Genomic DNA, 14,796 nt, shown 5'->3' with positions numbered 1-14,796 from the left:
TCCGTCTTCGAGGAAATGATAATGTTAATTTCTCACCGTACGATCTCGATCGATCGCAATCCGACGGTCCACAGTCCATGCCAACTAACCCACTCTTCCCCTGTTCCAACCACCCCAACTGTCCCATGCCATTGCCACCACCTCCTCTCTGCCTCTCTATTTAATGTTTCTCTTGTCACCTCTCTCTTTCCCAGTAAAGCTTTCCATCTCTACTGGCAACTTTTCTCTCTCTCTCTCTCTCTCTCTCTCTCTCTCTCTCTCTCTCTCTTAATGGAGGTCGAGAACGGCGACTACACGAACAGCACCACGGATGGGCTGTGCATCAAGGCTGACGCCCTGAACTGGGCCGCGGCGGCGGAGGCGCTGTCAGGGAGCCACCTCGACGAGGTCAGGCGGATGGTGGAGGAGTCCCGTCGGCCTCTGGTGAGGCTGGAGGGCGCGACGCTCACGATCTCCCAGGTGGCGGCTGTCGCTACGGCGGCAGCGGTTCGGGTGGAGCTGTCGGACTCGGCGAGGGACGGGGTGCGCGCCAGCAGCCAGTGGGTGGTGGATAGCATGACCAAAGGGACCGACAGCTACGGCGTCACCACCGGGTTTGGCGCCACCTCGCACCGGCGGACCAAGGAAGGAGGAGCCCTGCAGAAGGAGCTCATCAGGTAACCCACCCCTTCTTCCCATCATACCTAGGAGAGCAAGTTACATTAAGCATAACAGGTAGAATCCATGGCTGTTTGATCCACTGATTCGTCGAGAAGGGAAGAGTAGGAGCTGTCATGGTCTGGTGCAATCTGTATCCAGGAAGACAGTGGAACAGTCGCATGGTCCTCGTCGCTTGCACAGTGCCCTGCACGCAACCTTGTCGTTGCATGCGGATGCAATAAGAGAGAGAGAGAGAGAGAGAGAGAGAGAGAGAGACCAAGATCCAACTACAAAGGACGAAAAAGATACATGAGATCCACATTAGTAGATGCTGCCACGACCAACCCAATCGGCGGAGAAGGAATCATGAAATCAATTATTTGTGGGGTAGGTGGGGCGCTTAACATGGGCAATAAACATGTGGTTTGCATTCATATTTTATGAGCTGGAACGGTGTTGACCTCCATTATTATTCTACCTACAAGAATCATTATGTTTGTGATGTTGCATGCGACTGCATGATAGGCTCGAGGTTTTGTGGTGTACATGAATCCTTAATATTCCCTGTGCCTATCATTTGTTCGTCTCATGGCTGCTACACTGCCTTGAGACTGGCAACCACGAGCTGTGACAGCTGATCCATCGAGATTCCTTGCTGCAGATTCCTCAATGCCGGAATATTCGGCTCCGGGGGGGAGTCTCGCCACACGCTGCCGGCCTCGGCGGCCAGGGCCGCGATGCTGGTCCGCGTCAACACCCTCCTCCAGGGCTACTCCGGCATCCGGTTCGAGATCCTGGAGGCCATGGCCGGCCTCCTCAACTGCGGCATCACCCCTTGCCTCCCGCTCCGCGGCACCATCACCGCCTCCGGCGACCTCGTCCCCTTGTCCTACATCGCCGGCTTGCTCACTGGCCGCCCCAACGCGAAGGCTTTCGACCCCGCCGGGGAGGCCATCGATGCGGCGGAGGCGTTCCGCCGCGCCGGCATCCCCCACGGCTTCTTCGAGCTCCAGCCCAAGGAGGGCCTGGCGCTCGTTAACGGCACTGCCGTCGGCTCCGGCCTCGCCTCGGTCGTCCTCTACGAGGCTAACGTCCTCGCCGTCCTCGCCGAGGTCCTGTCGGCGGTCTTTTGCGAGGTGATGCTGGGGAAGCCGGAGTTCACCGACCACCTCACCCATAAGCTGAAGCACCACCCGGGCCAGATCGAGGCCGCCGCCATCATGGAGCACATCCTCGACGGAAGCTCGTTTATGAAGATAGCGAAGAAGCTCCATGAGCAAGACCCCTTGCAGAAGCCGAAGCAGGACCGCTACGCCTTGCGCACCTCCCCGCAGTGGCTCGGCCCTCAGATCGAGGTCATCCGCTCGTCCACCAAGTCCATCGAGCGGGAGATCAACTCCGTCAACGACAACCCCCTCATCGACGTCTCCAGGAACAAGGCCCTCCACGGCGGCAACTTCCAGGGCACACCCATCGGCGTGTCCATGGACAACACCCGCCTCGCCCTCGCCGCCATCGGGAAGCTGATGTTCGCGCAGTTCTCCGAGCTCGTCAACGATTTCTATAACAACGGCTTGCCGTCGAACCTCTCCGGCGGGCGCACCCCGAGCTTGGACTACGGCTTCAAGGGCGCCGAGATCGCCATGGCGGCCTACTGCTCCGAGCTTCAGTTCCTCGCCAACCCGGTCACCAACCATGTCCAGAGCGCCGAGCAGCACAACCAAGACGTCAACTCCTTGGGATTGATCTCTTCCAGGAAGACGGCGGATGCCGTGGACATCCTGAAGCTCATGTCCGCCACCTACCTGGTCGCGCTCTGCCAAGCCATCGACCTGAGGCACCTGGAGGAGAACCTCAAGAACGCCGTCAAGAACACGGTGAGCCAAGTCGCCAAGAGGGTCCTGACCGCAGACGTCAACGGCGAGCTCCAACCCTCGCGGTTCTGCGAGAAGGACCTGATCACCATCGTCGACCGCGAGCACGTCTTCAGCTACATCGACGACCCCTGCAGCTCCACGTACGCTCTGATGCCCAAGCTGAGGATGGTCCTGGTGGAGCATGCCCTGGCCAACGGTGAGAAGGAGAAGGACGCAAGCACCTCCATCTTCCAAAAGATCACCGCGTTCGAGGAGGAGCTCAAGGCCGTCTTGCCCAAGGCAGCGGAGGGAGCAAGGGCTGAGGTCGAGAACGGCGACGCGACCATCGCCAACCGAATCAAGGAATGCAGATCGTACCCACTGTACCGGTTTGTCAGGGAGGAGCTCGGCACTGCATGCCTCACCGGCGAGAAGGTGAGGTCGCCCGGCGAGGAGTTCGACAAGGTGTTTGTGGCCATCAACGCAGGGTCGCTGATCGATCCACTTCTCGAGTGCTTGAAGGAGTGGAATGGCGCGCCACTTCCCATATGTTGAGAAAGAGATGGGAGCATTAGTTCCTCTTTGAATTCTTCTTCTCATAGCTGTCGATGTATGTTAAGCAGAAGCGGGGAAATGTGTAGTGAACGTTGCAATGCTGCATTAATTTGTTGCTTGTTCCTTTCTCCAAAGTTTCCATCGTTATATATTTAAGAAAGCAAAGCAGCTTGGAGCATGTTTGTAACATTGATTCAAGAACTCATTTGAACAGAATTTGATCTATGAATCCAAGATAAAGTGAGAATTCAAGGATTACTTTCAGCATCTTTGTTCTTGTTCTTAAGTTATAGGATTTAAGAAAATTTGAGAGAACTAATTCAAGAATAAGATAGGAGGAAAAAAGTTAAGTGGCTTCTGACGTGCAAACTCCTCTATGTAGGGTGGATTCTGAACCAAGCATGAGCTACAGCATAATTGAATGGATTTTGAACCAGCCATAAGTAATAGCACAAGTGCTCCAAAGACGCGTCACTGCACGTATGCTTTGCCTTGTGATGGAAACACAGCTGCAAGAAAAGCTGGCCCAGGAGACGTTATGATGATGAACTTTTGTAATTATTTTACTCCAAAAATGTGCCAAAGTGAAGATGAGCATTTTCTGACTTTATGAACTCCCATAAGATCAGAGAGTACATGCCAGAAAATTCACAGGATCAATTCAACATATTGGACTATCGTTTGCTTCAGAAAACAACATGAGAACATTTGATAGATACAAATATGATTATAATTATCGATCAATACAAAGAAAATTTAATTATGATAGGATTCCTTATTATATGATATTGATAGAAAAGATTTCTAATTATTTATTCTAGACTTTTTGCTCTCACCTATAAATAGACAGAATCTCCTAGAGACTATACACATAATGCACGGATACGCTGATCCATAGATACATGACATGATTGAAAGATTATATATCTTCTCTCATCTCCCTTTAGCTGCATGAATCATAAGAGATTATAGATCTTCTCTTATATCTCATTTGTCTCTAAATCCATCGCTCATAGTAGTCTTATAAAGGATAGGAAAAGAGGAGAAGACGAGTTTAATTATCTTTATATATCAGTATCATTGTAGCCTTCGAATTCCACTATGGTTTGCTTGTAGATCAGAAAATATTTTCTGAACAAGGTTCACAATTTTGTATCATACCCAAGTATCGAGCTTAGCTCGGTACAGTACGAGCATACCGAGTAGTACACTCTAGCATATTAGCTCTGATACCAGGTGTTAGAACTTTTGCAGATTCTAAACTTGGGGTTGATCTCTTTAGGGGATCGGCCTCCTTGGAACTCTATAGGGGTTCTTCCCTCCAAGTTGCTGCTCAAAGGCTGCAGAAAAGATTCATCTATTGCTTATGAAAAGAGGAGGAATACATGACTATTTATAGGGCTTCTAAACCCTAACTCCTAATAGGACTCCTACTCAAGACTCCTACTTCTAACCAACTCCTAATAGGACTCCTACTTAAGACTCCTATTCCTTTACAACTCCTAATTCTTAAGACTCCTATTCCTTTACAACTCCTAATTCTTCTTTAAGAAACAACCTCCTAACCCTAGCCGACCTCTTTACCTCTTTAATAGGGGTCGGCTTAGGTAGGTTTTACATGAATGTCCCTCTCAATTAGGACTCTCCTAGCTAGAGTCCTAACAGACCCGCCCTCTTCAAATCAGCCTTGTCCTCGAGGCTGACGATTCTTGAATTCTGGGAATTTGATCTTCAAGTCGTCATAGTTCTCCCAAGTGGCATCTTCTGATAATAGGTTCGCCCACTATATTAGCACTTCAGTGGTTTGTCATCGTTGAGTCACAATCCGTCGATCAATAATAGCACTTGGTTGGGTTTGGAGTTCTCCTTGCGTAGTCATATTTGGTAGGTGGCTTTGGGCTATCTCCAAGCACCTATTTACAACTTTTATTTGGCCATCGGTTTGTGGGTGATATGCCATACTCCTTTTCAATTTAATACCCTGCATATGGAATAACTTTGTCCAAAATCTGCTTGTGAAGATGCAAGTAAAATTTGTCACAAGTATAATGCATCCCTTATAGTGTAATTCTTTTGAGTCCCAATTGTAATGAGCCAAGAGCTTGGTGCTTCATCCATTTTTTTTTTTTTTTTTTTATAATCTTACTAGTCTCTGAATCTTCCTGCCATTTTATCTTAATATCCTTAAAGAAGTCGCTAGTCGGAAGTGAAATGACCGAAACTTCAGCTTGCTCGGGTAACTACAAAAGCGCATCTGCAAGAACATTCTCTTTCCCCTTTTTGTAAGTTGTTTCATAATCAAATCTAAGAAGTTTTGTTACCCATTTTTGCTGCTTAGGGGATGATATCTTTCGCTCCAAAAAGTACTTAAGGCTTTTTTGGTCGGTTTTAATTTGAAATCATCGACCAATCAAGTAGGGTCTCCACCGCGTTGCTGCGCGCACAATGGCGAGCATCTCCTTATCATATGTTGACTTATTTTGATAGGAGGGAGATAATGCCTTGCTAGTGTATGCGAGTGGTTGACCATCTTACATGAGAATGACTCCAATTCTGACTCCAGATGTGTCGGCCTCAATAATGAAGGGTCGGTTGAAATCTGGTAGTGTTAGCACCGGCGTCGTCGTCATGGCTGCCTTAAGTTTGTCGAAGGTAGCGGAGGCTCTGTCAGACCATTGGAAGACATCTTTTTTCAGTAAGGAAGTAACTAGTGCACTAATCTCTCCATAGTTTTTCATGAACTTGCAGTAGTAGCCTGTTAAACCCAGAAAGCCATGTAGCAATTTTATGTTCCTCGGGGTCAGCCAGTTTTGCATTGCTCCAATTTTGAAGGGGTCTACTGCCATACCTTTCTCTGATATGATATGCCCAAGATATTCCACCTTCTTTTGAAGAAAGCAAAAATTCATAGTGGTTGTTGTGTGTTCAAAAGGTGGTTTTCGGTATGTCTTCTTCGCATAGTCGTATTTGATGATACCCGGATCGAAGGTCCAGCTTTGTGAAGATTTGTGCTCCCTTAGCAACTCATCTACTACTAGAATAGGATATTTATCCTTGATGGTTATGCCATTGAGAGCTCGGTAATCAACACATAATCGCATATTCCATTCTTCTTTCATATGAGGAGCACCGGTGAAGAGTAAGGGCTGCAACATGGCCGAATAACTCCTGTTTTGAGCATCTCATTTACAATCCTTTCTATTTCATCCTTCTGGAGATGTGGATACTGATATGGCTGAGCATTTGCTGCAGATTTGCTTGGAAGAATCGTTATACAATGATCATGCCGACGGGTAAGAGGTAGGTTGCACGGTTCGTCAAATATATCTGAAAATTCAGCAAGCAAAGGAAGTAGATTTGGATCTTCAAATTTTGTTGGCTCTCCCTTAGTTTGCTGCTCAAGTTGTACCAAAAGGCCGCTGCATGCTTTATGTAAAACCTTCTTCATTTGTTGTGTGCAAATCGTCGTTATGTCGCCCTCACGTTTCCCATTCAGTATCACCTGTTTCTCCTTACTGTAAAATTTCATAATTAGTTGCATAAAATTCCAAGAAATATCACATAATGTCATCAACCATTTAATTATGAGCATGGCCTCATGATCATCAAGAGGGAGAAGGAAGAAATCTGCAATTATCTCTTGGTCCTGCAACAATAGTTTCTCCTGCGGGCGCCTACGATCACAATTCAAAATCCGTCCGTCGATGACCTTAACGTCAAACCTACTGCAATTCTCAATAGGTAAGGCCATCCGGATAGTAACCTTACTATTTAGAAAGTTATTAGAACTGCCCGTGTCGATGAGAACAGTGATCAGTTGTTGTTTGAGAAGGCCTCCAACTTTCATCGTTTGCGGGTTTGAGTAGCCGGCTAGTGCATGTACCGTAACTTCAGTCGGTTGTGGCTCTTCTTCTGCATCTTCTTCTTCATGTTCAAGGCTCTCTTCTGGATGTTCAATGACCTCTTCTTCTATTGGTTCAATCATAAGAAGTCTCCCTTTACTACAGCGATGCTCATGGCTCCACGGCTCGTCATAATGCCAACATAACCCCTTCGCATATCGCTCCCGAAGCTCTTCTCTTGTTGACCTCTTTGGTGTAGGGACTTGGTCGATAGTAGGGGGGCTGAGGGCTTCAATATTACTGGTTGAGGAGTGACCCTAGTCCTCCGAGCTTCATGGTTCAATTGCTCCTCTTGATGTCGTGCGAAAGAGATGGCTGCCATAAGTGTATATAGTTGTCGCGCTTTAACTTCTCCTCGGATCTCCGGCTTCAAGCCCTCAATAGCTGTTTTTGAGACCAATCATGAGTTTGATTAGATAACCTTTCAAACCTGGTTTGGTACTCCTGAATGGTGGAGGTTTGTCGGATCTTTGCTAGTTGTTCGTCAATATTCTCGTAATCGGTTGGTCTGAAGCAAATCAACAGTCCTTCTTTGAATTGTCGCCATGAAAGGACTCCATAAGTATGTTCAAACCAGTCAAACCACTGTATAGCATCCCCTTCAAGATGTATAGCTGCAATTTTCACCATAGATACATCCGCGGTTTTGTGGTACCGAAAATATCGCTCCGCGCACGAGATCCAACCAATCGGGTCTCCTTCTTCCCATCTAGGGAAGTCCACTCTCATGCATGGATAGTTGGGGTCAGTCATATAGCCTCCCCTCCCTTGGAAGTCATCTATTCGGGCTTGGTGTGATTGGGCAAAGCTCTCTCCTTGATATGATTTCTTCGGGCTTAGTGGTCGGCCCAATCTGAGTTCGGTAAAGAGCATCCGAATCTTATCCTCCATTCGCACCTCCAAGGCTTCGAATTTAGCATTGATTGCCTCCTTAGATGCCATAGTATATGCCCCCAAATCTCTCTTTTGTTGTTGGGTTAAAGGCATGTATAGGTTGAGAGAAGTGATGGTTGAAAGGGTTGGTGGATTGGTGGATGTAGGCTGCGGTTTAGGCTTATTTTGTAGCTATTTTGGGTGCAGTTTGAGGGTATGGTTTGGTGGAGTTTTAGGACTGTAGATCAAAGTTTTGGATCTATGGTAGATGATAGCAAAGGTTTGATAGAAATAAGTGGAAGTTGCAGCAAGTATGTGCTGTCTTGTAAAGGTAGAATTGTCGTCGAAGAAACAACGGTTTCTCGACGTAATTTCCACCAAAAACTTGAGAGAATTGAGGAGGGAATTGATAGCAAAATCACAGTTTATATGACAGCAAGGATATCTAATTTAATCAAAAAAATTTCGACAGTATAACAGCAAGGAAATTGGTGCAAATTGCGATTACAGAATTCTCATCGAAAATTTTCAATAGGCTACGACGAAAATTTGCAGCAATATAAAATCGTTTTTAGAGATGAATTACTTAATATATCAATCTTAGATGGAAGCCAAGATGATCTATGAAGTATATAAGAAATTTCATTCAAAAAAGATTACAAATAGATGGGTTAAGGCAACAATATGCGGCTGAAATTTTCTACAGCACAGATTTTTATGTATAGCAGATTGGACGTAAAAGATCAGTGGTTTATATTGAGAATTTTTTGATGAAACCAAAGGAAAATCCACTATTAGGAAGTGTCAAAGCTGTCATAAAAATTTCGTAGAGATTTGGATAGAAACAATATAGTATCAAGATCAAACAAATAGTGCTATGCGGTTGAAATTTTACAGTGCAGATTTTCAAGTATATATATATATAATTAAAAATTAAAAGGCTTCTCCCAACGAAGCCTCTTCTTCTTCCTACGCAAACGAGGAGAAATCGTCGATAACGCCAACGCCTCCTTATCTTATACGAGGAGGAGGCAACATCTCATATGCGGCATCCGGCGAGGGAGGGTGACGATAGATCGGGATCATCGAGGGAGAGTGATATCGAATCTCTAGGTTCTCCCTCTTTTTTCTTTCCCCTCGGCTAATATCACTCAGTAGTAGGCGACGACAGTCGAAATTAACCGTTACCGACCAATTTCAAGCAATAACAAGGCAAAAATAGTCCCAATCGATGATACCCGGATAGCGAGCTATCTACAAACTAGTCTACTGGCGAACTGGTACGTACCACTTGGTATAGGCGATATCATTCAAAATTAAAATCTTTGTTTCTGTTAACCATCGAAAGGTACACATCGTAAATTTAGATATATTGTTATTTGATTTCATATTTTAACATTAAAGGTTTTCACATAATAATTGCATGCAGTGGCTACAATAGCATTGTCGTTGCCTACCGGAGTTGTAGTAGCACGTTTGTGACAGCATTTATGGTTGCGGCCAACGTCAACTAGACATCAGAGGTCGCACACAAGCAGTGGTTGTGCACAATGGCGACGATCGTGTCTCACAAAGTCACCATAGACAATGGCTGTAGTGCCTTGCACAATGACCATGGACAATGGCTATGGTACCTCACGTAAGCAGTGGTTGCACCTAATGTAGCAAGCGCAGAATGGGATAGTTATGGTTTTTGCCAAAAGGATAGTTTTATCCCTCGTAAATAAGATAATTATAATGTGTCCCTTTATTTACTTTCTAATTTTGATGTTCAAAAATTAAAATAATTTCCTATATATCCTAAGTTAAAATTATAGTTTGACCCTTTAAAAATTAAAATTGATTAATTTGGTTTATGTTAATTAAATATTTTGATTAGCTTGATCATATCAATATTTTGACTACAAAGTATATTCAGATTCGATTAATTAGATCGAATTCGAGGAAAAATGAAACTTTGAATAAAAATTGACTTTAATCATTTTTAATTTTAATAGGTCTAATTGGACAAATGGTTAGCTCAAATATATAAGCCCATGGGTAGCTCAATATAAAATATGATTTTATTTGATAGTTTTCTCAAATGACTTATTGATAAAATCTTATGATAAATAAAAATCTAATTATTATTCTTAGATTTTATTTTGGTTATATATATATATATTTAAAATTATAAAATAATAATTATTTTTTACATAAAGTCATGATTTATGTTTTGATTATAGTTAACATATGAGTTTTTCTTTATGTTGATTAATCCTCAATAATTATTATGATTATTATTAAATTATTTTAGCATAAATTAGATTAAAAAATTAGTGCATATTATTTGTAACTTATATCTCTAAAGTTTATTTGATCGATAGTTGTCAAAGTGGTCTAGGATAGTAAGCTTGTGCGATGTGAATTACAATAAATATCTTATCATTTATTAAATATTTTAAACTATATATTATATTATCATATTGATCTTATAGCTACTAAAGTGGCCTAGATCAATAACTTATAAAATTATATTAAGAAATTAATCATAAATAATATCAAAAAAATAATATTCCCAATGACATTTATAATTAGGAGATTTAGATAATCTCAAAGAAGAATATACTTCGAATAATTATGTGATAGGGTAAGATGATATTATTTTGAATATCATTATAGTCTAGGATTGTATATGCAAAAATAGTAATACTATTCCATAAGGATTATATCAGTCCTCTATAAGTAATTTTGTATGGATAGTAGATATGTTAATATTTCACCGGAAGTAAAATAGAGATGATTTCAATAGTTCAACATTACATGAAAAACTCAAATCATTAATATTATATTATTATAGTGGTACTTCATTGTATTCTTATAAATGTCCATATATTTTTTGGATTAAATGAGTTGAGCATATGTAATTTACACTATGTGTTAGACCTTGATTAGACTTAATTATTGAAAGTTTTATGGAATAAATAATTAAGATAATTGATCAAAAAAAGTCTAAAAGACTTAGTTTTATGATAATTACTAATAATATTTAGACTTCATTATAGTATATAATTAGCATACTGAAATATTTAAAAATTAATTTAAATTTATTGACAAGTCATTGGCTAACAAATTCAATATGATAATATTTAAAGAATTCAAGATGATATCATCAATATGATTGTCAAAGCTATAAGTTAAGAACTTTAGGCATAAATGTATTTGAGTCTTTTTTTCATATAATTTATTCCTAATTCTGTTTTCTCTTAGTTTGGTTTATTTAAAATTTACTATAATAAAATTAAGGATAAGTAAAAATTAAATGAGTTGATAAGTATATGTGTTTAGAAAGAATTAAAATTAAAATATGAAAGATTTATAATGTTTCAAAGAATGGGTAACAATAAAATAAAGTTAAAACATAAATCACCTAAGTTTATAAATGCTATATAAACTTATAAAAAAATATTCAAAGTAAAGTGTTACTTATATGGCAAGAAAGATCATGTGAAGAAGAATTATAAAGTTTGGTATGAAAGAAAAAAAAAAAAATATGACCATTGTATGTTTCAAATTAAACGTTACAGAAATCATTTTCTAATACTTAGTGGATTAATTTTGATATTTCAATATATGTTATCAATAATAAAGATTTATTTTAATATAAAAATTAAAAGATAATAAAATATTTATCATTATAAGCAATCATTTTAAAGCGAAAGTAATAATAGTTGGTAATTATCACCTATACCTATAAATGATTCATTTGATAGATATTGAGGATATATGTTATGTCCTTATAATTTTAGAAATTTATGTTCTTTACATACAATTGTTAGGATATTATCTCTCTCTTGATGGTCGTAAAATTAGTATAAATAAATAAAAGTTAACTTTTGAATTCAATAGTCTATACATAATTAATGTGATTATGGAGTTTATAATGATCCTACAATCAAATATTAGGATGAAATATAGTTTTAAAAACTTATTCAAATTGTATATGCTTATATTTATGGGACACTCCATATTTTTGTTTTAGTAAAGAGAGATATTTTATCATATTTATAAATAATATATTGAGATATGACTATATATATATGTATATATATCTAATTTATATAAGGTCTCGAGCTATTGACACCTTTATGTGTAAATAAATGAAGTTAAGAGATAATTAGATAAAAAAAGTTAAAATTATCATATTTGATAAAAGGTGATAAATTTTATGGTAGTTATGATGAATCTGATTATAATTCTCAATATACCAAATGTACTATAATAGAGTAGGATCACTAAAAGATGAAATTATACTCTTATGAATTTGGTTAGGAGCATGATGAGTTATTTTTTTATACCTGAATCTATATGAGGAGAAGTTCTAAGGATGATTATATATATTCTGAATAGGGTTGATAGTAAGTCAATTCCATTAACTTCTTTTGAGTTACTAATAGGAAACATAACCGAAGATATTTACATATTTAAGATTGAAGAAATTGGATTCAAGAACTATTTTTAGATATTTTATTATTTATCCAAAAAAATTTAAAGGGGTACATATTTTATTATCCTAATCATAGTACGAGGATAATTGTTGGTAATGTAAGATTCTTAGAAAATATTGAATTAATATGATTAAAAATCTTAAAATTTAATATTGATATCGAGAAGATATAAGTTGATATTCCTTTATCATTCGAGAGATTATTATTACCCAAAGCATTAACTGATTTGGTAAAGACAAATAATAAAATAATATTAATGAACTCTCATATAATATTGATACTACTGTTAATGGTCTTTTAGAATAACTATAATCGATAGTTTTGAGAATATCTTAAAGAAAAATAAGACCTATCATTTCTGATTATTATGTGATATCTACGAGAATCAGATTATAATATAAGAATCAAAAGGATTCCTCATTATTTTTATAAAGTTATTAAAAATAGTGATTCTAAAAATTATTATGATATAATGAAAGAAGAGTTAAAATCAATGACCAGAATAATGTTTGAGAACTCATCAAATTGCCCACTAACTATAAAAGAGTTTATTATATAAATATTACTGAAAGGGTAACATCGAATAATATAATGACTATAACTTATGATCAAAGATTTTACTCATAGAGAATGCACCAACCATAATGAGATATTTTTTTATTTTTTAAATAAAATCATTAAGAATTATCATTATATTAGTGGTTCATTATGATTTTGAGTTATATCATAAGAGTGTGAAAATAAATTTTCGTATTAGGAATATAGATTTATATGTGTTAACTTAAATGACTCACAAAGAAAATGAAAAAAATATAAAATTTGGTATATAAATTTAAGAAATCCATTTATGACTTTAAACAAGCTTCCAACAAATAGTATATAAAGTTTGATAATATCATTACTTCTTTCATGTTTAAGAAAAATATTATTAATTAATATTTATATCTAAATATCAATGGGAGTAAATTTATTATATTAGAATTATATATAGATAATAATTTAATTACCAATAGTGATCTTAGTTTATTATACTAAACCAAGAAATCTCTCACCAATAATTTTAAGATGATTGATATGAATGAGACATATTATATTATTAGTATTGAGATAATTAGGGATAGATCTTAAGAATTTCTAAATTTATCTCAAAATAAATATATTAACTGAGTCTCAAAGAGATTTAGTATACAATCTTATTCAACAAATGATAAAAATAAAAAAAATTAATCAAAGTAAATCTTTTTAAAAATGACTTGAAAAAAATAAATAAAGAAAATATTCTTTATGTGCTTGAAAGTTTATTATATGCTTAAACCTATGCCAAATTAGATATCAATTTTAGTTGAAATATTGGGTAGATACTAGAGTTACCCAAGAATGAAAACTAAACGACGGTAAAGAAAGTAATAAAATATTTGGAAGGGACGAAGGATTATATGCTCATATGTATAAAATTAGATCAGCTTGAAATGATAATATTTTTTAGGTAAAAATTTTAAAAATTACCTTATTAAAGTCCACTTTACGGTTAATATATATATCAACTTGAGAGGTAATTTACAAGAAAAATATAAAGCAATACATCATTATATTATTAATAATAGAAGTTGATTTTGTGACATACTTTAAGACTACTAATCAAGCTTTATGATCGTAAAATTTAATCTCAGGACTTTGTATGAATAAACTTAATTATCAAGTTGCTAAAGATACTTTGTGATATATCACAATATTTTTCTTATCTAAGAATGACAAGTATCATTACAGATTTATGCATTATAATATAAAATACTTAATAATTAGATAAAAAAGTTTATAAATAATTAATATTAATTACTAACTTGAGTTTCACTATACTGATTACTGAGTTATTCATTTAAAACTTACAAAGAATATATTCTTATAAATGGGTTTGTGAGTAACGCATAAAAGATATAATGATGCATATTTGAGTGAAAATTATAATTGATATTCTTATTTATATTTTTAAAGTTATTTATTTATGATATCCGTTCATATTTATATATGTATATGGTTGAATGTGATGATATGATTATCTTAATAAGATAAATTATATAGATTATTTTAGACTATGTTAGAAAGGATTAATAGTATTGTGATACATAGAAGTCAGACTTAATATGATATTATTATATTTATTAGATTTATTGACCTATTTTTTTTAAATTTATACATATATAAATGATTTTTAAAATTTAGAATCTAATTAGGTAAAATTATTTTCAAATAAATTTTATTTTATTTATATTTTAAATTTTAACCCTTTTATATCTTATTAATTAATGAGACAAACATAAAAATATTAGATTATGTAACCCTCTCTAATTAAGTAAGATATATTATGATATGGGTTTTGATTATAGTTATAGTCAATGGAAAAGGAAGTCTAACTATGATAGAATTATTTAGGAGATGATTTTGATGAGAGGGACCCTCATAATTATTTATCCTAGACCTTATTCT

At 37.3% G+C, this 14,796-nt stretch overlaps 1 protein-coding gene across 1 annotated transcript; it reads left to right on the top strand.

The window, feature by feature from the left end:
• The first annotated feature begins 197 nt into the window (after nt 1–197).
• LOC104000863 (phenylalanine ammonia-lyase) lies at nt 198–3,314 on the top strand. The gene is made up of 2 exons (XM_009423007.3): nt 198–656; nt 1,301–3,314. Exons 1-2 carry the CDS (start codon nt 271–273, stop codon nt 3,048–3,050), a joined length of 2,136 nt encoding a protein of 711 aa, XP_009421282.2. The 5' UTR covers nt 198–270; the 3' UTR covers nt 3,051–3,314.
• The last annotated feature ends 11,482 nt before the right edge of the window (nt 3,315–14,796 follow it).

The sequence above is a fragment of the Musa acuminata genome, chromosome BXJ2-2, assembly GCF_036884655.1.
Source record: "Musa acuminata AAA Group cultivar baxijiao chromosome BXJ2-2, Cavendish_Baxijiao_AAA, whole genome shotgun sequence".
In the NCBI taxonomy this organism is placed as follows: Eukaryota; Viridiplantae; Streptophyta; class Magnoliopsida; order Zingiberales; family Musaceae; genus Musa; species Musa acuminata.
The sequence above is the reverse complement of the archived record's forward strand: the minus strand, read 5'-3'. Positions and strand labels throughout refer to the sequence as shown.

Coding starts and splice junctions, on each gene's coding strand:
- LOC104000863 (XM_009423007.3), top strand. CDS start 271: ATGGAGGTCGAGAACGGCGACTACACGAACAGCACCACGGATGGGCTG. Junction 657..1,300: donor CTGCAGAAGGAGCTCATCAG/GTAACCCACCCC, acceptor TCCTTGCTGCAG/ATTCCTCAATGCCGGAATAT.